Source organism: Balaenoptera borealis, assembly GCF_965194805.1.
Source record: "Balaenoptera borealis genome assembly, chromosome: 6".
In the NCBI taxonomy this organism is placed as follows: Eukaryota; Metazoa; Chordata; class Mammalia; order Artiodactyla; family Balaenopteridae; genus Balaenoptera; species Balaenoptera borealis.
In genome coordinates this window covers 44,807,562-44,832,575 of record NC_138863.1, presented here as the reverse complement: position 1 = coordinate 44,832,575, position 25,014 = coordinate 44,807,562, and the positions used below count along the sequence as shown (strand labels likewise).

The 25,014-nt window shown below is 35.9% G+C and overlaps 2 protein-coding genes across 7 annotated transcripts in view; both read right to left on the bottom strand.

The window, feature by feature from the left end:
- Positions 1 to 12,691, bottom strand: part of OSGEPL1 (O-sialoglycoprotein endopeptidase like 1) — a 51,027-nt gene extending 38,336 nt beyond the window's left edge. For all 5 annotated transcript variants that reach the window (XM_082397409.1, XM_082397408.1, XM_082397407.1 and 2 more), the window contains exons 1-3: positions 6,037 to 12,691; positions 4,615 to 4,855; positions 512 to 899 (exon numbers count right to left, since the gene is read on the bottom strand). In XM_082397409.1, the coding sequence (XP_082253535.1) occupies positions 512 to 899; positions 4,615 to 4,835 (609 nt within the window). In that variant the 5' untranslated portion in view covers positions 4,836 to 4,855; positions 6,037 to 12,691. The remainder of the gene's footprint in view (positions 1 to 511; positions 900 to 4,614; positions 4,856 to 6,036) is intronic.
- Positions 12,692 to 12,825: 134 nt separating this feature from the next.
- ORMDL1 (ORMDL sphingolipid biosynthesis regulator 1) lies at positions 12,826 to 24,988 on the bottom strand. 2 transcript variants are annotated; one of them, XM_082397469.1, is made up of 5 exons: positions 24,852 to 24,912; positions 23,717 to 23,783; positions 23,077 to 23,257; positions 18,026 to 18,177; positions 12,826 to 14,396 (listed from the first exon to the last, which is right to left on the bottom strand). In XM_082397469.1, the coding sequence occupies exons 3-5, from the start codon at positions 23,248 to 23,250 to the stop codon at positions 14,261 to 14,263; spliced, it is 462 nt and encodes a 153-aa protein (XP_082253595.1). In that variant the 5' UTR covers positions 23,251 to 23,257; positions 23,717 to 23,783; positions 24,852 to 24,912; the 3' UTR covers positions 12,826 to 14,260. The 2 variants fall into 2 exon arrangements, with proteins under 2 accessions (XP_082253595.1, XP_082253594.1); XM_082397468.1 differs by lacking the exon at positions 23,717 to 23,783 and having other exon boundaries at positions 24,852 to 24,988.
- Positions 24,989 to 25,014: the final 26 nt, after the last annotated feature.

The following is a 25,014-nucleotide window of genomic DNA, read 5'->3' as shown; positions in this document are numbered from 1 at the left end:
ACCTGCCCTATTTCTTCCAATCATTTCAGCTGTTGGCAACAGGTTTTTTGTATAAGGCAGTAGGCTTTAAGATTCTAAAACAAAGGAAAAGAAATCTGCTTGTCAGTGGTGTCAGCAATTGTAACATTTAATAATAGAACTTTGTACATCTTTAATGTCCTCATGTTATCTTTATATATCCTCTTATTTCACTTTTTAAAGGTACATTACACTTCACAAAGCACTTTCTTTCACATATATTATGTTATTTGATTAAAAAAATTGTATATGCAAACTATTTGAGCCTTTATATACTGATGTAAACCTCATATCATTTTATTCGGAATGGGTAAGAAGGGATCTTTTATAAAATTACGTACTACTCTTTTTTTTTCTACTGCACATAATTTTTTTCAGTCTAATATGATATTCAGAAATATTTAGATGAATAGCAGTAGTGTATCTATTACTATTTAGCTGAAACAGACACCTTAACAAAAAAGAATAGAGATATTAATTCTTAAATAATTACCTTGTCAAGCATGTCACCTGGCGCTATATCCAAAGACTTTCCAAGAAGCAGAAAATCTGAAACTCCTCTAACTAATGCCAAAAGACAATGACCTCCTGAAATCAAAAGAACTAAAAAAGGAAATTCTACTTTATTTGTCAACCTAATAGTAAGTGCATGAGCCTCCATATGATGAATGGGAATGAAGGGCTTTTTTAACTGGTCTACCAGTTGTAAGCTAAATGATAAGCCTACACCCAAGCTTAAAGCAAGTCCTGGTTTTATGGTAGTTGCAATTGCTGAGAGTTCACTTGGAGAGACTTTACTGGCAGAGAGAGCTTCTTGCACTATGCGTTGAATATTTTCTCTATGAAGCTGTTGAGCTACTGGAGGAATAATCCCACCTGTTCTGAAAGATATAAAAAAACAGCTTTTTATAATTTTAAGATTATAAAAATAGAGAAAGAAAAAGTATACATTATGGCTGAAGGCATGTTTTCAAATTAACCATTATATAGCTAAAGACATTAGTAAGTCAAGTATTTTCAAATTATGTGTGCCTTATAATGTGCAGTACATTATAAGAACTCAACATTCAGTGATTAAGGATGTTATTTAATGTCTCTGACTTTTCAAAACTCTATACAACAAACTCCTATGGATTTGTTTCTTGATAAATGAAATCACCAAAATAATTTTGAGAAGCATTCTAAGGAAGGAGTCTTGAATAAGGAAAGGACAGGATAAAACTGGATTTTAGGAAAATTAATCTGACTGGAAGAAAAGAAATACTAACAGAGAGAAACATGAAGACAGTTTTGTGAAGAAGACGAGTTTATTTTTAAACACACTGCACTTGAGCTCATGGTAGGGCAGTAGACAGCTTGAAATCCTGAAATAAAGTTTGGGAATCTAATCTTTAATTGGATTGGTAATTTTGATTTTTGGTCCACGTAGGACAAGCAGTGGATGACCACTCCAAATGTCAAGAATAAAGAATTAGAAGGCAAAGTTGTTAGCAAAAAATTTGCCAGCATGTGACTGATCAGAGAGGCAGAGCAAAAATATAGAGGGTCTGCAAGATGTACCTCTAATCTCAAAAAAAACCCTTCAAATATTGATGTTGTAAGATCTATATACATGGCATTCAATGAATATTTAATAGTTAAAATATGTACTGTGTCAGTCAATGAGGGCAATATTTAAAAGAAATGATCTTTTTTCAACACATCCATAATATAATACCATTTTCCTTAATTCTTCAAAGTGACTTTTTCTCCTATATTCCTCAATTCTGTTAATGGCATCAATAACCTCCTAATCACTTGGGTTTCCAGGCTTATCTTTATCTCCTTTCTTTCCCTCACTTTCCACATTTAATTAAGTTTATCACCATTGATAAGGTCAGCACTGTCCCATTGCCACCACCAAGTTCGAAAAGCTCTCATTAACTCAGTCTATTCAAAGCCTTCTAACTGTACTTCCCTAGATACATTCTCTGATCCTTGGAGTTGTTCTATATTGTGTTGCCAGAAAAAAAGCACAGTGCTGACCTCATCACTCACCTACTCAAAAGCTTTTACTTTCTTGGAATTTGGGAGACTTTAAATCCAAATCCTCTCCCTCCTACTCATTTCGTCCTCCTCCCACTTGCCTACTCCCCTTCCTTTCTGTGCCTCTTCTATGTATTATCGTCTAAGGATTATGCTGAGCATCAGAGACAAAAGAGATGAATAAGACCATGGCTTTATTCTCAAAGAATTAATTATGATTAATAAAATCAATTAATTAATAATCAAATAATAATTTGTAGACAGTATGGAAAGTGGATGATTAAAGAACAAAGCTAATAAAGAGGCAGTGAAACCATTTAGCCTCAAGACTGGAGCCAAAAGTCCAGGCAAGATACAATAAGGGCTTGCACTAAGTGGAAAGTGGGAGGAAAAGTTTCAAGAAATATTTGGGAGGTAGATTTACTACGACTAGATGACTGATTTGGGTACAGAGTGGTGAGGGAGAAGTCAAGATTGTCCTTCAGGTCTCTGGCTCGAAAGAAAGAACTCCTCTTCCAAGCAATCCTCTATTATTGCACTTTCCATGCTGTTTTACAATGACCTATTTACCTATCTGTCTTCTTCACTTATTTATAGTAGTAAGAGAAGTACTATTGTTACTAGTAATAGGTAGGTTTTTTTGAGCCCTTGCTATTTGTCAAGAACTGCACTAAATGCTTTAAAAGAATTCACGTTTAACCTTCACAACAATATTATGAGCTGGTTGTCATTATTAGCCCCATTTCACAGATAAGGACATTGAGACATAGAAAATGGTGCAGGGTCTCAAAACTAGTCAGTGGCTGAACCAGAATGTAAACCACTTTATATGGTAAGCTGCTCAGAGGAAGGGATCATATATATGTACCCACAGTGCCTCAGATGCTGCCTTGCAATTGTAGGTATTCAATAAATGCTGAGATGCGCTGAGGAGATGGTACCAAATAGCTTATTTGCCTATATATTCCTCTCAAGTGACTCATGCGCTAGCTAAACTAAGTGTCTGTCCAGTACTTTCTCACCTCTTTGCCTTTGCCAGTGATGCTCTCTCAGCCTACACTATTCTTTCCATCCTCTTTCATTGAAGGCCTGACTATCTCTCAAGGCCACTGACCCCTGCAACATGTCAGGTGCTATGCTGGGCACTAGGCATAGTGTAGTGGTTAATACAGACGCAGCCCCTGTCACCATGGAGCTGAGAGTCTATTGGGGGAAAGACTGTACATAAGTAAACAAACATAAAAATTATGAAAACAATTACGAGGAAAATATGCAGGATATGGTATATAGAATAAACAGGGTGGGAGTACCTAATTTAGATTAAGTGGTTAGGGTAGGCCTTTCTGTGCAGCTAACATTTACATGTTCAAATGTCCAATACACCCCAAAATAATGAAAGGACTGTAAAACTAAGGCATGGTAATAAGTTATTGTCTGCACTACTTCTTTGCTACTCACTTTATGCTGCCTTGCACTGCTAACTTTCCTTGTAGGTCTACATACCATGTCTCAAAGATTAGGTTAAGCTTCTTGAAGGCTATGACTTGCTAGTATTTCACTGTGCCTTATGAAGACCTACCACAGTCCCTTTCATATAATACGTAACCATTAGAGGCCTACTCTGCCTCTTCACGTATACTATTTCTAATATTCTGTATTATTTCTATTATGCACCCCACAATCCTATAAGGCAGGTATTATCTTTCCCATTTGTTGGAGGTGAAAACAGAATCAGAGAGGATCAGGAACTTCCCAAAGTCAGCGCCGATACCAATCACTAATTCATGATTCACACACAGGTTTGTGATCTCAAAACACCAACCTTTTTCACTGTTCAGATGTTGTAAATTAATGGCTTGAAGGCATATCTGAACTGTATGGTATTTTAATATATCTGAATTACCTACTAATTTTTAAAATCTGGGAGATATTACCATAACATTCTGGATTTCCATTTTCTCTCGAAAATTCTGATAATCAAATAACATAAGGCCTACATTCTTGCATGGCAACAACTGGCTGGAGCTGAGTAGTGACCTCCTATAGATATTCTCCACATTATACCCAGCCCACCTATTTATGTAACCTGTCTGGTGGCCCTCTGGAAAAATCTGAGTTTATAAACCTGGCACCATTCTGTGCTTTAATACAACAGTATATTATTATTTAAGTACCAATATGAATTATATGTGTAAATGTGAATAGGATTTTCTTTTGCAGTGATTAACACAGGCTAGAAGTCAGGTCATACTTTCCTAGGACTTCAGTTGAGACCATGAAACATACAGGTGGACAAAAGAGGAAAAGGCACGAGGGGAAATCATGGATAAATATTGAAGTTTAGTTTCTTTTTGGCAACAGGATTAGCTAAGGTTGGGACCTTATTGTGGAGCTCCTTAAAAGCCAGGTTGAGGGGTTTAAGGTTTTCTACGGCAGTTATTAGAAACTTCTGCATGAAAGAAGAAATTAGTTCTTAAAATTTAACTTTTATATGTAATAAATACAAAAAAAAATTATTTCATTTTATTTTTCCAAAAAAAAGTGGAAACTACCAAGATAATGTCTACTCACTTTAAATGAACTTCGGTTTGGGAATGTATTGCTTCTCCCAAAACATTTCCGGTTTCATCCACCACAGCAGCTGCTGTATCATCACAACTGGTTTCAATTCCCAATACTAGTTTATGAAGAAATAGTTTTCCAGGATGAAAATTAAAACTTCTTAGGAATTCATACATATTCCTTTTTGATGGTTTAGAAAAAACTCCTGCTGTCTTATTCAATATTAGCATATTTACTGTATAGATAATTCCTGGAAAAGAATTAAAGAAACAAACTATTATTTGGAACTGACATTAGCCACTAGCCCATTCAGTAAAGCAAAATTCCAAAAACTTGGTTTATTTTTCAATATATAGTTTTATAAAAATTTAGGAAAGTTTTGTAAAAGTTAGCAAAAAATTTTAGTCTGTAGAAATCTGTTAATATAAATAACAGTATGAATGAATATAATGCTCTTTAAGAGGGAAAACGGGAAGTTAGATATAAAATTTTTAGTATTACTATTACTTGCATGCTGTTCTTACCAAACTATTGATTATTCTTTATAAAACAGCTAATGTTACAGTACAACAGCTGCATGTATAGTCTTTTGTAAAGTGCTATTCATTTTTTTATAGCTAAAATTAAGACAAAATGTGGTTAAAAAAAATCAAACAATAAGGGCAAAATGGAACTGATGAAAATCAATGCATTCCATTTCCTGGAAACATCTTTCAAAAGAAAAATTTAATCATTTGGTCAGAAAACAAGAGTTCACATAAAGCACAAAGATTTAGTCGTCTAAGTTTAGAAACAAGTGTTCTCATAAAGCTCATCTTAAAAGAGCATCTCAACTAAAACGACCGTAACCTAATACCTATTTTATCCATTAATTACAATTGTTTGAATTAAATCTCCATTTTTGCCACAGGTTTATCATAACAGGGATCTCCCCAAATCCTCTTTGCCCCAAATAACAGCAGTCCGTCATTAAAGCACCCTGGTTATTTCACACTGCCAAATATCTAGTCTCATGCCCCCCCAAATCACCTGTTCTAGAACCTTCTAGATATTTAAGTAGGCTCTTTCCCTATCACACTAATGGACAAAATGGAAAAAAATAAAAGAGCGAATATTGGAACTTTTATTGTTCCACAGGAGCAGAGGGCATCCAGGGATTAGAGATAAGCGACCTATTCACAGAGGACCCCTGCAGAGGATGCAGCCCCAACAGACGCGCCACGAGAAATCAGACTTATAGTCACTAAATCCAGCCAAGGAAGCTTGTGCGAAGCCCTCCTCCTTCGGGCCAGGAAGGATCCCAAGCGAACCCTGGGCACTTGGCCAGCGCTGGTCTCTGTCTGCTCTAAGAAGGCGAGGGACTCTGACTGGAACCGCTTTTCCAGGCGCGCGAAAGCATCAGTGGAGAGAGGGCTGAGCAGTTTCACCCACCTTCCTCGTGAACGACAGTCACCAGTACTCGTCTCCTCTCCGCAGCAAAGCCGATCGACCGCCCTTTCCTAGGCGCAAGGAAGCCCGAACCTGTCGCCCCGGAAGTGATGTCATCAACACGGTCCCCGCGTCCCGTCGCCAGGGTCGGCTGGTATTACCCTAGAGGGCGTCACTCTTCGAGTAAATATAAGCACAAAGGCTCTCATTCCCCAGATCGTGCGCTCAAGCAATTCTCCCAGATTTGTAGGTAAGACTTCTATAAGGTCACACGGCTAGTGACTGGTCTAGTGGAGACCGAACACATATTCGACTACATAACATTTAGTTCTAAACACTACGCTACATTAAAAGAAAAAATTTTTTGCCTTAGGCTGGAATTTGGACACAACTGTGAGAAAAGTATGTCTTTGCTTACTCTGAAGGTAATGTACTTCAGCATAGTATGTACTCCCATTCTTGTACCTCCTTCAGTCTTTTTTTGTTTTTATTTGTATGTGAACTTGTTACCATTTCAACAGATTTATCCCAATCTGTTTTTCTTCCCTGCTAGGCGCTAAGATTTTACTGAACAAGGACTTTATAAATGCAAGGTTGGACAGGGCTGGCACATGTATCTGCGCCTTGCATGGTGTGAAGCTCTTGGTATGAGGTAGGGAAGTCACAGTTATGGTCTAGTGGCAGATGTGTAATTCATAATTTCCAGATACGTAAATTTATAATTATCAGGACATTAGTAAGAATTTTTAAGGTAGAACTTATCAAAAATTTCATTTATGTGACAATAATAACCATAATTAACAATAAAGTGGCACTTACTATGTGCCAGGCACTGTTGCAGATTAATTTACTTAATCCTCACAACAATCGCATGAGGTAGTTACTGTCCTCATTTTACAGATGAGACAACTGGACCACAGAGTTTGGGTGATTTGCAGGTTACACAGCTGGTAAGTGCAGAGCTAGTATTAGAAGTCAGGCCATCTGCTCTGGAGTCTGTTTTCTTAACTGACAGAAGATTAAATAGTTCATATTTTCCCTAGGATGTGTTGTTCACCCAAAACAGGAAAAAAAGTAAACTTAAGACCTAAAGGTTAAGAAAAAGTAGTCATCCTGATTGCATATGATAGGTCAGGAGTTATTTTCTTATACACTGTGATCTATTCTGAACATAAAATCATTCCCGTCTGGCATTGTTTTTCTTGCAACTTGAATTACTTTGTTCCAGTGCTCTCCTGTGCTGTCAAGAGTTATCCCTGTTGTGTTTGGTAGTATCAATAGTAGAATCCTTAACTGGGCACTCTTGGCTGGTGTTGAGTCTGAATGCTGCATTATGTGAAAGAGCCAAACTTTAGGACACATTAGGAAGAAATTTTATTCTTTGAGTGCATGTGGGTGGTAGAAAGAAATGGTACTTACACCAGTCCCACGTATTTGGCAAGTGAAAGTATAAGCTTCCATGTTCTTTATCGTACTGGAGAAGTTATTGTGGGAAAGGCATGCTCTCTGGGGCTTGTCTGAGCTTTCATGCAGATCACATCATATGGTTTGAATGCCACATTCATGGGCATTCTCAAGAAAATATGGCCTAACCACTGTAACGTCAACTTGAATTGAGAGCTCTGAATCTAAATATGTTCACTTTGTCTCTGCTATTGCTTAGCTTTCCGTTTGTAAACTTAAGAGGAAAACTTTATATATAAGAATCTTTACAATACTCATTCCCTAATTATGTCTTACTAAACTGGATTTCGTTTTCACGTATCACATATTTATTGGTTCTTCCCTTTGTGCTAGGCAGTTTATTAGTTGTTAGGGATCAAAGATAAAATCCATTTTCTATTTTCAAGGAACTGAGTCTAATAATAGGCAATTACAATACAGCATTATGGAAAATGTGCATTGAAAGAAAAGTTGCTGGGGGAAGGCAGTATCCACAGTCTAGCAGGACCATGGTGTGATTACTGGGTTTCAACATCTGGTTCTTTTCTTAGGTTGAAATTGGTTTATCAGATCTGGAAGTGACTGGACTCTGTAGTGCTGAGTCACACTCAACTTGCTTAGAAACTGCTATGTAAAACCCATAATGCTAATGTATTAACTTAAGAGAAATGATGGAGGGTCTAGGATAGTTGAGCTTGCTGATCCTCACCTTCTCTGTGTTGATCAAATTACAATGAAAGCCAGATCCAAATTATAACCAGATTGTTTAGCACAATGGAATGGAAGCAATAGAAACGAGTTTGGTGCTTTTAATGGCTAATATTTCAGGCCTGATGCACCCCTTTCCACTTGAGTCACATACCTTATGTTCTTCATAGGTTGGATTGTGCTAAAAATACACTGTCATTTGCCTTTCTCTTTTTAAAGTTTCTTTGCTGACAAATATTTTTTGATGTGGAACATTCTTTCATTAATGGTAATATCATCAATCAGGTCTCATCTTTGGAAGATATTTTGCTTTTTATTTCGTTTGCAGAACGATTATGCTTATTTTACAAATATACTGCTTTTTAAAAATTGTGTCAAAATATGTTAACAAAATCACCATTTTAAACAGTTCAGTGGCAATAAGCACATTCACATTGTTGTGCAATGGTCACTACCATCCATCTCCAAAACTTTTTCATCTTCCCCAGCTGAAACTCTGTATCCATTAAACACTTATTTCCCATTTCCCTTTCATCCCAGCCCCTGGCAACCACCATTCTTTCTGTCTTTATGACTTTGATTACTCTAGGTACCTCATGTAAGTGGGCTTACACAGTACTTGTCCTTTTGTGACTGGCTTATTTCACTTAGCATTAATGTCAAGGTTCATCCAGTGTGGTAGCATGTGTCAGAATTTCCTTCCTTTTAAAGCTCAATAATATTCCACTGTGTATATACACCATATTTTGTTTATGCATTCATCTGACAGTGGACACTTCGGTTACCTCCACCTTCTGACTATTATGAATAGTGCTGGTATAAACGTGGGTCGTACAAGTATCTTTTCAAGTCTCTGCTTTCACTTCTTTGGGATATATACCCAGAAGTGGAATTGCTGGATCATATAGTAATTCTGTTTAATTTTTTGAGAAATTGCCATACCCAGATGACCTTATTTTTCAAGTGTGTGGGGTCTACGTTTTTTGGCAGTAGAGGGAGAGGGTGAATTTCTTTGTTGCTTCCATAAACTCCCTATGACCATTAAGCACCATGATAGAAGCATGCGTTTGATAATTCAAAGGAGGGACGAACGTTTCAAAGCAGGATCATTGTATCAGGTTTTCATGTAGTAGCTGGTATACTCGTATTTTCCTGGGCAATAGCCAATAAATCATCTGCTCTTCTGTTTCCATTTTGAAAATTACAAAGTGAAGAAGATAATGCATGCTTATCTTGCAAAATCTTCAAGTTTTTCAAAAAAGTGTTGTCAAAAAATTTATAACTATATAGTTGGAAAGTCAGAATATTTATATATTATAAAATTCCTCTCATATTTTATATTTTAAAGTTCATTCTACAGTGTTAATGATGTAGTTTCTTTACTTAAATTCTTGAATTTGAGAAGAATGTATTTTTATCAATGTAATTATGCAGTTAGAGTGAAAGGACATAGTAATAAAATTGGCTTATCTGCTAACTTAAAATTATATAGAACTTTAGAGCTACAGGTTGAGCCACTTTCATAACCATTAGTTGTTTATTAAAGACTTGAATGAGTCAAGAAATAGAATAAATTACACTACTCTACTGAACATAAAATAAAATCCAAATATATTTTTACTAAACTATTTTTTAATTGTGAAATATTTTAGATTATGAAAAAGTGTCAAGAATAATATAATCAACTTTTGTGAACCCAACACCCAATTTAAGAGCTAAAGTATCACCCAATACAGTTGAGCTTTCTGGGTACTGTATACCCAAGATATTCAGTATTCTAAATTTGATGTTTATAATTCTTATACATTCACCTGTAGCTAAACAAAAGCTTTTAAACCCCATATAACAAACTATCTGCTGAATCATTTTTAACTGGAACTGAAATTAGGGAGTAAAATAAAAACATGAGACATCTCACTACTTTTTGACATCAAGCAAAATAAAGGTTTATCTTTGCTATTCTCTTACCTACCTTACTTCCCTGCCCAGTGCTACTCAAAAATTCCTTTTATTTTACCTAGACTTGTCTTCCCAGTACTAAATTTGTTTACATTTCCAACATCAATATGTAATATCCATGTAACTGTTTTGGGAATTACACTTTTCTATCTGTCCTGTTAGAAAGATTATTAAACTGCATTGGTCTATACTGGGTTGCTGCATTTGTCTTTTGCAGGATTAGCATGAGGGTATTTTGGAGTCATATTTACTAGTGATATATACTAAAATAGGAGACATACTATAAGAGAAATATATTGCATGAGAAGATTCACCTTCAGCTAGACAAGATGAATCAACAGCCTAAAATCTTAACAACATGGGGATCTATAGAAAAAATAAGAAATCTTAGACTTTGGTTTAATAAATCCATTAAATAAGTACATGAAGGGAAAGCCACCATTGAACAGCGCTACATGTTGGGACTTGAGGTTTTAGTGACCATAAAGTCAATCAGTGATTCGTGGCTCTCAAAATAGCTAAAATAATAGGCTGCATTAAAAATAAAAAGTATCCAGAACAAGGGAAGTGGTACTGTTGTAGTGACATCACATCTATCACCTCTTGTAGTTAGCTTAGGGCTATATAATAATAAATTGCAACTTACAGCATAATTACCAGGATAGTGGGAGAAATCTGAAACCATATCATATGGAAAATGGTGAAGGCTCTGGTAGTATTCAGTGCTGTTGATAACAGTTTAAAAGTTAACTAATTGAAGAGTTACACAGAATAAGGATTAAATTTTGGCTCAATGTAAAACATGTTATAAATTCCATAACAAAAATGTAGCCTTGTAAGTTGTAAGTCTTCCTTTATTAGTGCTAACACAGACCTGAATAGAGGTGTCAATGAAATTGAATAGAGGGTCGATGAAAATTCAAGGTAAAGGATGGGGCTGAATTACAGCCTCTAAGGTCTTTTCCAACTCTTAGCATCATATAGTTTTGTAAGGCTAATTCATACAGATTATTAGTTAAGGAGATAGCTATGCCCCTCAGGATCTTTCTAGTTTAATTGACAATAGTGACATAAACCTAAAAAATACCATTCTATGTTTAAAAAAAAAAATAAAGGATGGGGCAAGTCAAAAGAACACAGGAGTTAACTTGGGAAGTTCCACTGGGAACTCCCAATGGTCAAAGATGGGGGACAATTTTAGCAACAAATTAATAATGATTATAATGGACTATAAACCAAAGAATAAAATATCCATGAGTCCATAATATATATGATTGAATAAATAAATGGAAGAGAAAGGAAAAATATGCCTTACAAAAGAATTCCAATAAATACATGTAGAAGGAATGAGGGAAATAGAAAACCACCACTGGAACTCCACAGTAATAACTGCTGCAGGAAAGATTCACCAATGAATGATAAAATCAGTAGCATTTCTGAGCTCATGCCTATTAAGAAATTGATTATTATGTGTCCTGACTTGAAATTAGGAGCAATTATAGCATAGCAATCGATTTTGTTCCAAACAATAGTCATTATAGATTTTGTTTAAAAAAAAAAGTTTTTGTTTTACACTAAACTCTACCCATTTGTGAAATGGGAAACAGTTTTCATATTCACCATTCAACCATTTACCTAGGTTTTAAGGCCAAAAAACCATGAGTCATTTTAGTTCCCTTCCTTCAACTCACTTTCAATATACCAGTGTTTTGTGAGCTGTACTTGCTATGTATATCCCATATCTGACCACTTTTCTCTCACCACTTCATCAGCTAATTCCCTAGTCTGAGCTACCTCTTGCCTGTAGTAGCTATTCTTCCTGCTTCCCATTCCCTTACAGTTTATTTTCAACATTAGCCAGTAGCCTTCACAAAACAAACAAAAAACCCCAGATCCCTTTACTCTCCTGTGCAAAACTCTCCAATGGCTTTGTCAAGCTTAGAATACAATTTGTTCTTTACCTTGGTCTATAAAGTCCTATATTGATCTGACCTCTACCTACTTCTCTGAGCTCATTCTCGTTGCTTATTACTCCTTTCCAGGCACAGTGACTGTCTTCTTTTTCTTCAAACACACCACCCTCATTCCTGCCCCAGAGCTTTAATATTTGCCATCACCAGTACTTCCCCAGATCTTTGTACTCCTTGCTCCTTTACGTCAGGGAGGTCTGTGTCTAAATATCACCTTAGGTAGGATATTTAGGGAAGACTTTTCTGAGGCAGGCTCCCCTGCCTTTCACCGACTTAATTTTTTTTCCCCATGGCATTTATCACTATGTAAAATAATATTATTTGTTTACTCATTTATTATCTGTTCTCCAACTTGAATGTAAGCACATAAGGGAAAGGACTTGGTTTGTCTTGCTTACAAACTGTATCCACAATACCTAAAACAATTCCTACAACAGAGTGGGCCCTCAAATATCTACTGAATAAATATCTTTAAAACACTGAAGGGCAAAAGTAGGGAAAACAGCAGAAGACCTGTATTAGAGGCAGATTTAGGCAGCTTTCTATCTCTGAAGTCTGTGCAAAAAATATAAGCCTTTTGAAATAAACTTTAAAATGAAGAAAAACAAAAGAGTATTTTTTAGCTACCTTAATTTTACAAATTCAGTTGCTTTAAAAAAAACTTGAAAAATTTAAGTGTAACTCGATGACTGACTTTGGAAAGCTTTTGCAATAACCTTACACCAAAGAAAAATTTATTAAAGTATAGATTACTGGTTATTTAAAAATACATGAGAAAAGACAAACATACAAAGGCATTATCATACAACTGATTTCTAAATTCAGTACTTTTGAAATACAAAACAATGATCATTACCCCCAAAAGTCAGTTTGAAACAAATTGATTTTTAAGTTGGTAGAATTCTTTTCACTCAATTTTGCTTACAAATGTTACTAGGTTTTTCAGTTTCGTCACATATCAGAACTTTTCTTGAAATGTTTACTTCTCAAACTAGAATATAGTTATTTCTTGCAATTAATATCAGCAACTATAGAAAGCTTCTCTTAAGTCACAAGGATTCAATATGGTTGCTGCTTTGGAAATAGTTACCATTCTGAGTTATCTATACTAAGACTCATGTATTGACAGGCAAAATATTAATGGGCAAAGTATGGAGATTCAGAGCAGGAGGACTAAGAAAAGATGATATCTTTTACTGCAGACCTGCTAAAAAAAAGACTCCATTATTTACTCTGATAGTATTGCTAAAGAAGCAGTTTCTGCCAGATCACATGTTGGCTATGTAGTTGTCCATTTTAAATTTCCGTCGCTAAAGAATGGCAGACTTCAACAATTAGATTGCTCAACCAAATAAGCAGACCTTTAAGTTACCATATACTTTAATTATGAGAAATAAATTATTTTCTTAATTGGTTTAGCAGCCTTATATTTGGAAAGGCAGCAAAACCCACTTTGTTCCAAAATTAGAAGGCCGACTCAGAGGCTGCTTCTAAGGTGCCTAACTATCTTCTATCATCAATCAGTCATGAAGGTGGACCTTCATGAACTCAGTAACTTACTGTAAAAATGAACTCATCTATCAACACAATGTTGAGCCTGCAAAACCAACAAAGTACATTCATAAGGTAGGAATTGGTCTGTATAAAACAAGAGGACATATATCCTCTTATGTAACACAAGAGGAATATGCATGGTAATAAAAACAATCTGTAATAAACTTGTAAAGAAATGATTCTGGTTTTCATGTAACTCTGCTTAAACTGACTATGACTGAATGATTAAACATTTTCTTCTCCTAACATAATGCCCATTCCTTATAAGCTAAGCTGGACTTAGTTTCTTATAAATCTCTTATTTCCTTGGATTTATCTACTACACCCTTACTTTATAGCCATTTAACGTATAAGCTGGGCCTGCCCAGCCTGCCTCTAAAGCCTCTCTTCAGAAGGATACCAGATGCATTAAACAAAGGCATCTTCTCGTAAGAATCTGCACTTCAAAACAGCATATGAAGAACCAGCAATTGGCTCTCCAATGTAGCTACCTCTCATTTCACATTATCACAGAAACAGTGCAGTTTAGTAACCATTCCTTCCTTACAGAAAACTCAGTAGCTGTAAAAATTTTTGTTGTTTCAAAACACATTTCAATACTTATTAATTCCAAAGATCCGAACACCATGTAGCTGTGGCATTTTGGGAATTAGCACACTCAGGAGAGAAGCTGTGTTTAAGATGAAGTGAGTTGGATCATACTTCGTATAGAAACTTGCCAGAAAATATCTGTAGAAATAAAAGTTAAGAATATATATATAACATATAAAAGTGAAATTAGAATTTTTTAAATATTTAAAGGTAGAAAAAAGGCCACTGAAACATAAATACCTAAAAGCAGAACCATTTTTTTGAGCACTAAAACAAGAGCAAAGGTTTTAGTTTGGGGCCTAAATTAATTTTATTTGGGATTTAAACATTTGTTTAATGGAGGCGTATATGCGCATTTTGCTTTTCTGCAATCGTGTTAAATGTATTTAATGCAAGACAGTTACTACTGTCTTTAAAGCAGAAGGCTTTCAAACTAGGGTTCATGTGCTTCCTGAAACTTCAGGTGTAGTTTTTTATCTATGTGTATATATCTGAAGAGAAAGTCCAGATTCAAAGCATCCATCATATTCTGAAACGGTTTTGTGACCCACCAAAAGGTTAAAAACTACTGCTGTAAAGTTGTGAAAAATGGGTGTTAGTGCATCAGTAGAGTTTAGCATCTTTGAAAGAAAACTAATACTTGATTGCCCTTTTGATGTTCTCATTTCCATACTGAAGTTGAACAGGTATATAACCAGTATAACTGGAAACTTGAGAGACACTACTGTAAAATTCCAGCTGTTTTGCTATAACCTAACATACGTACATATATATTCAAAGACATCCAATATCCGAGAATTTGTTTTAAGAAGCCTAAGCCACCTTTAAGACCATAAATCATCGAGTCAGAATGCCTAGTTTGACCCAAGGGTACATCAAAATGAAGACACATCATGAGGCCACTAAAAGAGTATCCTAAAACATCATACCTTACTTGATGATAACTAAGAAGTTAGTATGCACAAGGGTGTTTGTCTAATTAGTACTTTTAGAGTACACAGAAAAGTATTTTAATAGTGTTTCCTCTAAAGGAGTGATAAATATCTTGTGTAATATGGTTAGAAAAGAACAGCTATTTTCCAAGTACAACTAAAAACATCACAGAGAGCTGTACACATTATTTTCAGAACCATCTAAATTGAGAAATTCTATACTCTTCCACCTATTTCACAAACTATAGTCAGAAAATTCATTCTTGAGAATAAACCATATTCCTCAATCTTTACTTTAAATCCTGTCTTCCTGCTTTCATATACTTGAAGACTATTTTCATACTTCCTTAACTGAACAGAATAGGATACCATTTACATTCAGTAAGCTCATTTAATTTCCCATCATCATTACAGGTTTAATCTGTAATCTGATATGTTAGAAATAATAAATCTTCTTGGAATGGCTTCTCCTCCTCATAGCATATGTCTCCTTTATGTCTTTTAATAAAAACTGATTGTGTGTGTGGATCATATGAAAATTACTTGACTCTTACAAAAACCTACACAACCCTCCAAGGGGATGCAAAAACCAGGTAGGAATCAGTGTGGTAGCATTTATCTGCCAAAGGGTATACTAGAAAGAGACCTGTATTAGAAGCTGGAAGTTTAGGGTTTAACCTGGGCTCTTGATTCCAACTAGCTACAAGATCTGGATGAAGATGATGCATTTGAATCTGTTTCTTTATCTAAAAATCTGGGATAATATTACTCATCCTACCTACCTGACAAATGATCAAATAAGAAAATGTAAATGCATTCTGAAAAATATCAATGCTACACAGATGGCTTTAATTAATGCTGTTTCTTCAGTTATATAAGGAATTTAATCACAGAATATTTAAAATCACACCTGTTGGTCAAAAGTACACTTCAAGAAATATGGGTGTTGTACACAGGTACATCTTAGTTGACTTCTTTTGTGATAGCTCCTATTGAAAATTCAGCATATGTCAGGCTTTTTACATGTGCAGTTGACCCTTGAACAATGAGGGTTTGAACTGCACAGGTCCACTTACAGATGGATATTTTTCAATAGTAAATACCACAGTACTACATGATCCACAGTTACTACACGATCCGCAGTTAGTTGAATCCGAGGATGTGGAAATGGGGATACAAAAGGCTGACTATGTAAGTTATACTTGGATTCTTAACTGCACAAAGCGCGGGTGCCTATAACCCCCACACTGTTCAAGGGTTAACTGTATTATAATGCAATCCTCAACATTTTATAGATGAGGAAACTGAGACTTTCAAGAATATGGCCAAAAGTCACATAGCTAGAGAGTAGTAGAGCTAAAATACAAATTTAGGGCTGTTTGCATAACCATTATTCTTGTTATTGCATTAAACTCTGTTAGGCCATACAAATAATTTTTCTTTTGACATGAATTTTATGTGGGACTAAAACAATTAAAAACTTAAAAAATTTCCTCTCAAGTGCTATAAATATAAGGAAAAAGAAATCTACCACTTTATGATTACTTTATTCTCTTCATTTGAAAATGTCTTCCCTAACTTAAACACCTGTCTAAAACCTACCCTAAGTCCTAGTTTAAGGAATTCTAATGCCTCCAAGAAGTCTTTCCAGCTGCTGCACACTGCACTGATTCTATAATGGATATATAAATCTATATCTATATCTATATATATAGAGAGAGATATATATATATCTCCTTTGTGGTATAGAGTGTTTGATTAGGATATATGTGAAACATCCATTATATGAAAGCAACTGAGTGTGGAATTCAAAGCAATCTATGTACTTATAAATTCTTTGCAGAAATAAACATAATAATAGAGAAATAATACAAAGTGGCAATAAATAAGGGATATATAACAACTACTATGGATTTCAAAGCAGAGTATTACTGAAGGCTGGTTGCTAAGGAAAAGACCTCACTGGTAAGGTCACAATTTAAATCTTGAAAGAAAAATAAGACAGATAAATTAAGAAAGGAGAAGGCATTTCAGGTGGGAGAAATGACTTGAACAAAGGCATAGAAATAGGACTATACATGAAGTATTTAAGAAATGCTGCTTAGAATAGTGTGACCAGGTGGGAGTTGGGTGAGGGTAAAATAGTCACATAAAGGAAAAACGAGGTAGGAACGATTTTGTGGAGGACCCTGAATATCAGGTAATAGGAGGAAATTACATACCAGATATAAGGTTAGATACTTTACAGATAGATATTATCTCATTTATTTCTTACAGCATCAGATTGAGTTAGGTACCATTGGCTGGAATTTTATTTATGAGCAAACCAAGCAGGCTGAGTGATAGGTACAGGATTCAACCCAGGTCTGTCCTACAATGAAAGCCTAACCTCTCTTTTCTCTAAACCATACTGTCTCTCCCAAGGAGTTTGAACATCTAAATGTGGCAGGTGGTCAATGAAATTCATCTGAAATCATCCAAATCCTTGTTTAGGGAGATTAATCTGATAGTAGAATACAGAACAAGACTATGTGTTTAGTATTCTTGCAAGCAGCTTAAAGACATGAACTAGAATATATTTGACTTGTATTCTAGAATGTCTTGTCATACTGATAAACATGTAAGGTTGTCTCCATATACATTTGACTGAAGTGAAAACGATGAATGGTTACCAGCTTGTTAAAAATTTTGCCTGTATTTTATACTCTCTATGAAGTAGCAATTTACTGATATAGGTTTTCAACAAAATATTGTTTCTATTTCAAATTTAATCTAATAAAAGGATAGCTTCCTCTCATCCAATCCTCCTCATACCTGAAAATTTCCACCACTTACAGAATTATTGGAGAAATTGTGAAAAACTTCCGTGACGATGTAAACTGTACTCCATAGTCCAGTTGTTCCCAATGAGTTAGGAGCCTCGCTTTACCCTGGTCAGGAGTTTCAAATGGTGTTCCTTTTACTGCATGCAAAAATACATACATCCCCTGGAAAACAAGCAAGGGGGTATATAATCAATATCAAATACAAAATTAGTATTTGCCAGTTAGCATTAAGACAGTTGCAGACTGTGACAGAGAGCGTGATTAACTTGACAGCTCAAGTTTTAAGATTTCATATTGTGAAAGACTGTGGCCAGTTTCTTCAGAGTAAAACAAAACTTCCAGGGGCTCATATGCAAATATTATTTGCTGAAAACCCCTCTAAGTCAACCAAAAGTAACCTGTTTTCATCTCCTATTAAATTGAAAATAAGCAAAAAGTACCATCAGGGTAGCTTTGCATCACTACATTTAGATTTTCTAACACATTTCCTGTTTGGAGATAGAATTACCTTTTCTCCAATGTGTAGGAAAGTTTAGAGTGTCATATTAGTAAATCTGATGATACTTATAAAATGATAAAAACATACAAGTTGGAAAATAATAATAAACAAAATCTCTGTATCGGGGAAAATTGTTTTGAAAATATTTAATATTAGGACTGTCTTTGTCTCAATAGTTCTTTTCCAAAGCAACAAAGATGGTTTGATGTAGCAGGTATAATGTTCAACACAATTTACTTTTAAAATCACCACTGTACCTCAGTAGTGTCTTTTGAAGTTAGTTTTTAAAAATCAAAGTAAAAAACTTTACTAAAAGCCATTCTGTCCAGTGATATGTTTAAGCATCTAATTTTGTGGTTAATTATGAAAAAAAACTAATGTATACTAGATGTGGTTTACTTGAGATGCCCATTTAGATTGATAGTTAATGCTTCATTGCAGGATCACTGTCTGAGGCACTGGTAACAGAATAAAGCCTATATATGGTCATGAAACAGCTTTACTTACTAAAGTCATGATGTGATGTCATTTTTTTTACTTCAACTTTTAATAAATATATGGAAAAAAATAGAAATATTAGTGATTTGAAATTTTACATTATTCTACTAGGTTAAGAGAGCCCTTCTTTTCAAAGCTTAGTCTATCTGCTTCCTAGTTATTCCATTAGGCAATTTAAAAGTTGTTTACCTACAGTAACACTTAAGCAACAGAGGAATAGATTCATGTTCAACTGGATATAACTCTACAAACATTTAATAAGTGGCTAATATGTACAGGACACAGGACCTATATGCATATATGAAATTGAACAGGACATGTCCAATGCCTTGAAAAAGTTCAATCTTCCAAGAGATGGTAAGGAAAAAAAAAAAGATATGCATAAACAACTATAATGTAGGGCAGAAATTACTATCAAAGGTACAATCAAAGTACTCAGGAAATGCAGAGGAGGGAAAGGTTCCTTGTTGCTGAGGCTAATGGTTCCTTGTCACCTACCTCAGTCTTGAAGGTTCAGCTCAAATGATAACTCCTTAGTGAAGCCCTTCTCATTAGCAATAATTAACTTCTTGCCTATGTACATATATAGAATTTTATTGAAAATACTTTTACTATAGCACAACATATTGAAGTTGTTTACATAATGGTTGTTTTCCCATTAGCCTGACTACCTCAGGAACAAGGGCTCATACAAAGCAAGTATTAGATATTAAGCCAAGATGACATTAAGCCAAGGTATGTTTATTCTGTAAGCACAAGAAACCATTTTCACATGGGTTTTAAAAGAGACTATGAAACAGAAATTGTATGATTTCAAATTCTCAGGAGAATGTGACCCAAAAAAGTTAAGAATCTCTACTCTAGACCACACATGTGTTAGAATTATCAAAGAGAAAGAAGAACAGTCCTCTAATTATTTACTTCAAACCACACACACTCACCGGTGTTCAGAATATAATATTCAAATAGTTTATTTTATGTGTTCTTTTTAATGAGTAAGAATAAAATCTTATCTAACCATTTATCTTCTACTCCATTATTTTTATTTTTAATAGTTTTTCTATAAAATTTTAGTGATGGATGATTTATACCCACATTAAAAGAATTAGGGAAAAAAGTATATAGCTCATGGTTAGCCCTTAACAAATATTTACTGACTCAAAATGAAGAGAATTCTCTTTCATTTTAAAAGCTAGGATAACAGAATTTATTTTGTGAAGTATTAAAACTTCTAAGAGTGAACTGTAGCACTGAGTAAAAACAATTGCTGTAGGTTTCTACTATATGTTTCAGAAAGACAGAGACCATGTTTTTTCTTTTTTCCCATATTTGGACTATTTTCCCATGTTTAAAAGCATGCAGTATGTAGTTCACATTTTTAACTGGTTTAATGTAGGCTAACTTCAAAAGAAATTTACATTTGGCATCATGTAACTGCCACATCTATGGTTGGTTAGTCAGGTTTTTAGTGTGGAGGACTAAGAAGTCAGAAGTTTGCTTCCCTACTTGTTCTCATTACCTATCCTTTGTCCATGGCCATATACTGTGCCTCAGTCTCAGTCAACCAACTGAAAACATGAAGGGAGGAGATGACTTCTAAAGTACATTTAATACATGTGCTACTGAAGAAGGGAAAATTATGTGAGAACAGACTAATTTATTCAGCAAACATTTAAATAGGTCTGTAGAGATAAAGAAATTAAAAAACAAAAAAAAGATAAACTGCTAATTATAAAAGGATGATAAATACATGAAAAAAGAATGCAGCATGGGACTTTTGTAGCTTCCTAGAAGAGGTGACACTTGAGTAGTTTTCCTGGAGAAACAGGAATTAGCCAGGCAGAGTAAGAAGGAGGAAGAGGTATTAAAATAGTGGAAGAAGAGCCTAAGCCAAAGCAAAAAGGTGTGAGAAGATGATTTTCATTACTGTAGAGCACAGCTTGTGTTTGGAGAGATGTTAAGATTGGGTCTCTTTCTTGCCTCTGTACTATTATCAACTGGTCTTGTATGCCACACAAAGAACTTGGCATTTTACTATGAATGTAACAAGGAATCATTGAAGGACTTAAGAGTGTGACCTGAACAAACATGAATTTCAAAAATATCACCCTGCCAAATTGGAATGAAGGAAAGTAGAGTAGAGAAGTGTCAAAGAGACCACTTGATCTATTGGTGTAATCTACCTGAGGGGAAAAAAGGGCATGAAATTATAGCAATGCCCATAAGCATCAAGTTGAAGACAGTAAAGCAGTAGAATAGACAAGGCTTTGACTAAATGGATGTGGAATATAAAGGAAAAAGAGTTACCCTAAGTCTAGGGTGACTATATATACTAGTTTGCCATGGGTGGTCCTGATTTACACTTTCTCTCTTGGAGTAGTTATTACTAGAGCTCTCTTTTACTCTCAAAACAGTCTCAGTTTGGATAATACATTATATTAATCACTTTACCTCTGACATTCAGCTATGTGGCTTGGCTTACTGGGCAGATAGTGGTGCCTTTAGATTAGATTAGGAACAAAGTCCAGGAACAGACTGTGGTGGGTGGTAAGGGATATATCAGGAATGAATTCCATTTATACTTGTTTGGTTTAAGGTGCAAGGTGATCTGGCAATATTAATATGGTCATCATCATTTAATAGGTACTGAAAATATAGATAGATGAAGTAACCTAGATAGTATATATATCATAAGAAGAGATGAAGAAAAGAACCTTGAGAACAGTAATATTTAAGAGAGGAAAAGAGAAGACTGTGCAAGAGAAAATAGTAAAGGAAAGATCAGAAATATATCTAGGAAAAAGCAATCCCATGGAAGCCAAAGGAAAAGAATTCCAATAAAAGGGATATGATTACTGTCAAATATTTCAGAGAAGTCACTATTTAAAAAGTGTTTTTAAACACTTCCTTCCAAAGTCTATCACATAAAATGGACTAAATGGACATTCACTGATCTCTACCACATCATCTTTGTCGTCCTCCAGTCAACTTCAAATGCTTTCCAGAAGATATAAATAATATCAATTTTTTAAAAACCTATTTCTCCTACATTTTTCTGTCTTAAAGTTCTAAGCTCTTCATTTTGGGTAGATCTTTAAACAAATATATAGTTAATCTGGATTCAATTAAAAGTCTCAATTAACCAGATTTCTCCCCTTTCATTCTACTTTAATAGGCTGTTAAAGACAAGAAAAGTCACTATCACGTTTTGTTTTGTTTTGTTTTGTTTTTAAACAGGCAATTTCCAGGGCTGCATAATATGGTCAGTAGAGTCAATCTAACCTCTGGTACTTTGTAGAGCTATCATATAATACAAAAGAGCAATAGTCAACAGGAAGAAGCTAAGGCACCATAAGTTTCTGAATCATATAAGATATGATTAAGCTCGAAATTTCTATACTGAAATAGAAAAGTATATATATACAATTTAGAAAGGATTTAAACCAAAGATGTTCATTAGACTCCAGTTAACCAAAAAACATAATTACTTCCTCTGATACATTTTGGTTAATCAATATATTATAGTGGCCTGAATTACAGCGTCTTGTAATTTTTGCTAAAATGCCCTACTTTTTTTCAGATTTTATAAAACCAACAGGAGAAAAAAAGTCTTACTTACAAAAAGGGTCCAATGTTTAAATATAAAGTGATAGGAAAAATATAATCTTATTCCAGATAAGAATTCTTCAATATTGTCATATATACTAAAAATCACTGAACTGTACACTTTAAATGGGTGAATTTTATATTATATCTCAATCAATCTGTTTAAAAAAACTGAGTCATGTGTTTTTCTTCTTTGTAACATAAAACGTTAAGCTTTTTAAAAAACTGTGTTTAAATACACATAACATAACATGGACCACCTTAACCACTTTTAAGCGTACAGTTCAATGGTATTCGGTGCATTCACGATGTTAGGCAACCATCACAACCATCCATCCCCACAACTCTTTTCGTCTTGCAAAACAGTACCCATTAAACAATAACTTCCCATTCCTGACTTGCCCAGACTCTGTAAAACCATTAAGCCTTAAGTGTTCAGTAGAAGGTGAAATTCTTACCAGATTATGTATAACATTTGTTAAGGTCCAAGCAACAGGAACACTGAAGAAGGGAATACTGAGTAAAACGATATGAAGCAAGCCAACTCCCAAAGCATATGTCAGCCACATACCCCGGCTGTTCATTACACGGGTATTTGGATTCACCTCACTGTGGGCAACTCCAACATTCATGTTTGCGCTGTAGGAAAGCAATGGGATGAGTCAACACTGATATAACTGGAAACCTAAGTACTCCTAATTCTGACGTGACAAAGTAAGTGTCACTGGGATTATTTTTTTCCCTCATCATTCTGAAATAGAACAAACAGACCCTCCAAAATATGCTACTTGCAGATGCTGATGAGGGCAGTAAATAATTCTTAACATCTAACTCCCCAGTAAGACAAGCAAGACTTATTTTTATGCTTCTTGTTGAAAAAATAAACAGTTAAAATGCCTTTCCTAAAGCTTGTCTTCAAGCATGTTGGTTTTACTAAATGAAGTAATCGGCAGGAAAACTCAAACTGAAAGAGAAAACCTACATTTTCTTATGAGTGTAAAGTGAAAAGTCAGGAGGTAAATTTACCAACAGAATAAACTAATATATAAAAAAGCAGAGCTGACCTAACCAGTCTGTTCTGAGTAGCCGGACTCTTACATTTAATGTAGTGTTGTGTCCATAAAGAGTGGTCAGAGTTCAAATCACTCCTTTATGAGGACTGAAGCTGCGAGGAACATAATGAGGTGGAAATTTTACATGGTCAAGGGATAAGGTTTGTTTCTCAACCTAGTGATACAATTAGGTTTAAACAAGGAGTCTTCTGCGTATTTTAACTCTAGTCACCTGCCCTAAAACTTTGGTTTTTCTCTCATTCTTTCCTTCCTTCTTCCCCTCCCTCCCTTCTTTCTTCCTTTCTTTCTGAGATTGGGGGTGGGGGGCGCAGAGCTACATTATATTTGGAACAGCTCTGATTTAAAAATATATAAACCCTTTCTATTACAGAGCTGGCACTGAGAGAGGGATTTCTCCGAACCCCGTCCAACAAGTATTCCGGAGTACAATGGCCCTTCTCCCTCCAAAAATCTATAGGCTTACGGTGATGAAAGTTGGTTGCACTCAAACAAAGCAAAAGCCTCAAATTTAAATGTGTAAAAAGTTCCTCCAATCCAAACATCCACCGTGCATGTTACATTCTTTTTATACGCTATAAGTTATACTTAGAACGTGCCTCCACTCAAGATGCCTTTCCCATTTTCGACAGGATAGAAAAAAAAAAAACGCTCGAAAGTAGGCTTAAAATTTACATCCGAGCTGGAAGGCAAACACTGACTCTACCCCAGGCCAGAAAACCCTTCCAGGGAGTCTGCCACGCCACTTCAGGGCTGGCAAACAATGACTTCAGAGAGCGAAGAGCCTCTCGGCTCTGCCCTCGCGGTGCCGGGCGACCCACAGCGACCCTCCCCTCCCCCCACCCCGCTACCGTCACCGGCAGCCTTCCCCGGCAGCCGGAGCTCCCAGCTGGTGGAAGCTCAGCAAAAGCCGCCGCTGCTACCGCCAGAGCGCCCGCTGCCCCGCCCCTTTCTTCGCGGAGCTGTACATCCCGTCAGGGCCAGGACGCGACGACGGGCATTTGGCGGGCAAGCCTTGGGGACCACTTGGTCCGCACGGCCTGACAGGGCGCCGCAGACGGAGCCGGAGTCCACTCTTTCCCCTCAAGCCGACCCGGGCCCGCCAGCAGCTCCCCACTGCACGGGCAGCAGCACAGTCCCGGCGGCCGTCCGTGCCCACTCACCCGCCGCCCCACTCCCGGCGGCTGGCTCGGAGCAGTATCAGCTCCGCGGCGGCTGCAGTGCCGACGGCAGCGCCTCCTCAGGCGGAACGCGAGTGGTCAGCCCCAACGCGGCACGGCGCGGCGCAGCTTGCGGAAGCTTTCAGGGCGGAACGCGCTGCCAGGC

Coding starts and splice junctions, on each gene's coding strand:
- ORMDL1 (XM_082397468.1), bottom strand. CDS start 23,250: ATGAATGTTGGAGTTGCCCACAGTGAGGTGAATCCAAATACCCGTGTA. Junction 18,178..23,076: donor CAAATGTTATACATAATCTG/GTAAGAATTTCA, acceptor CTTGTTTTCCAG/GGGATGTATGTATTTTTGCA. Junction 14,397..18,025: donor ACAATTTCTCCAATAATTCT/GTAAGTGGTGGA, acceptor TTATTTCTACAG/ATATTTTCTGGCAAGTTTCT.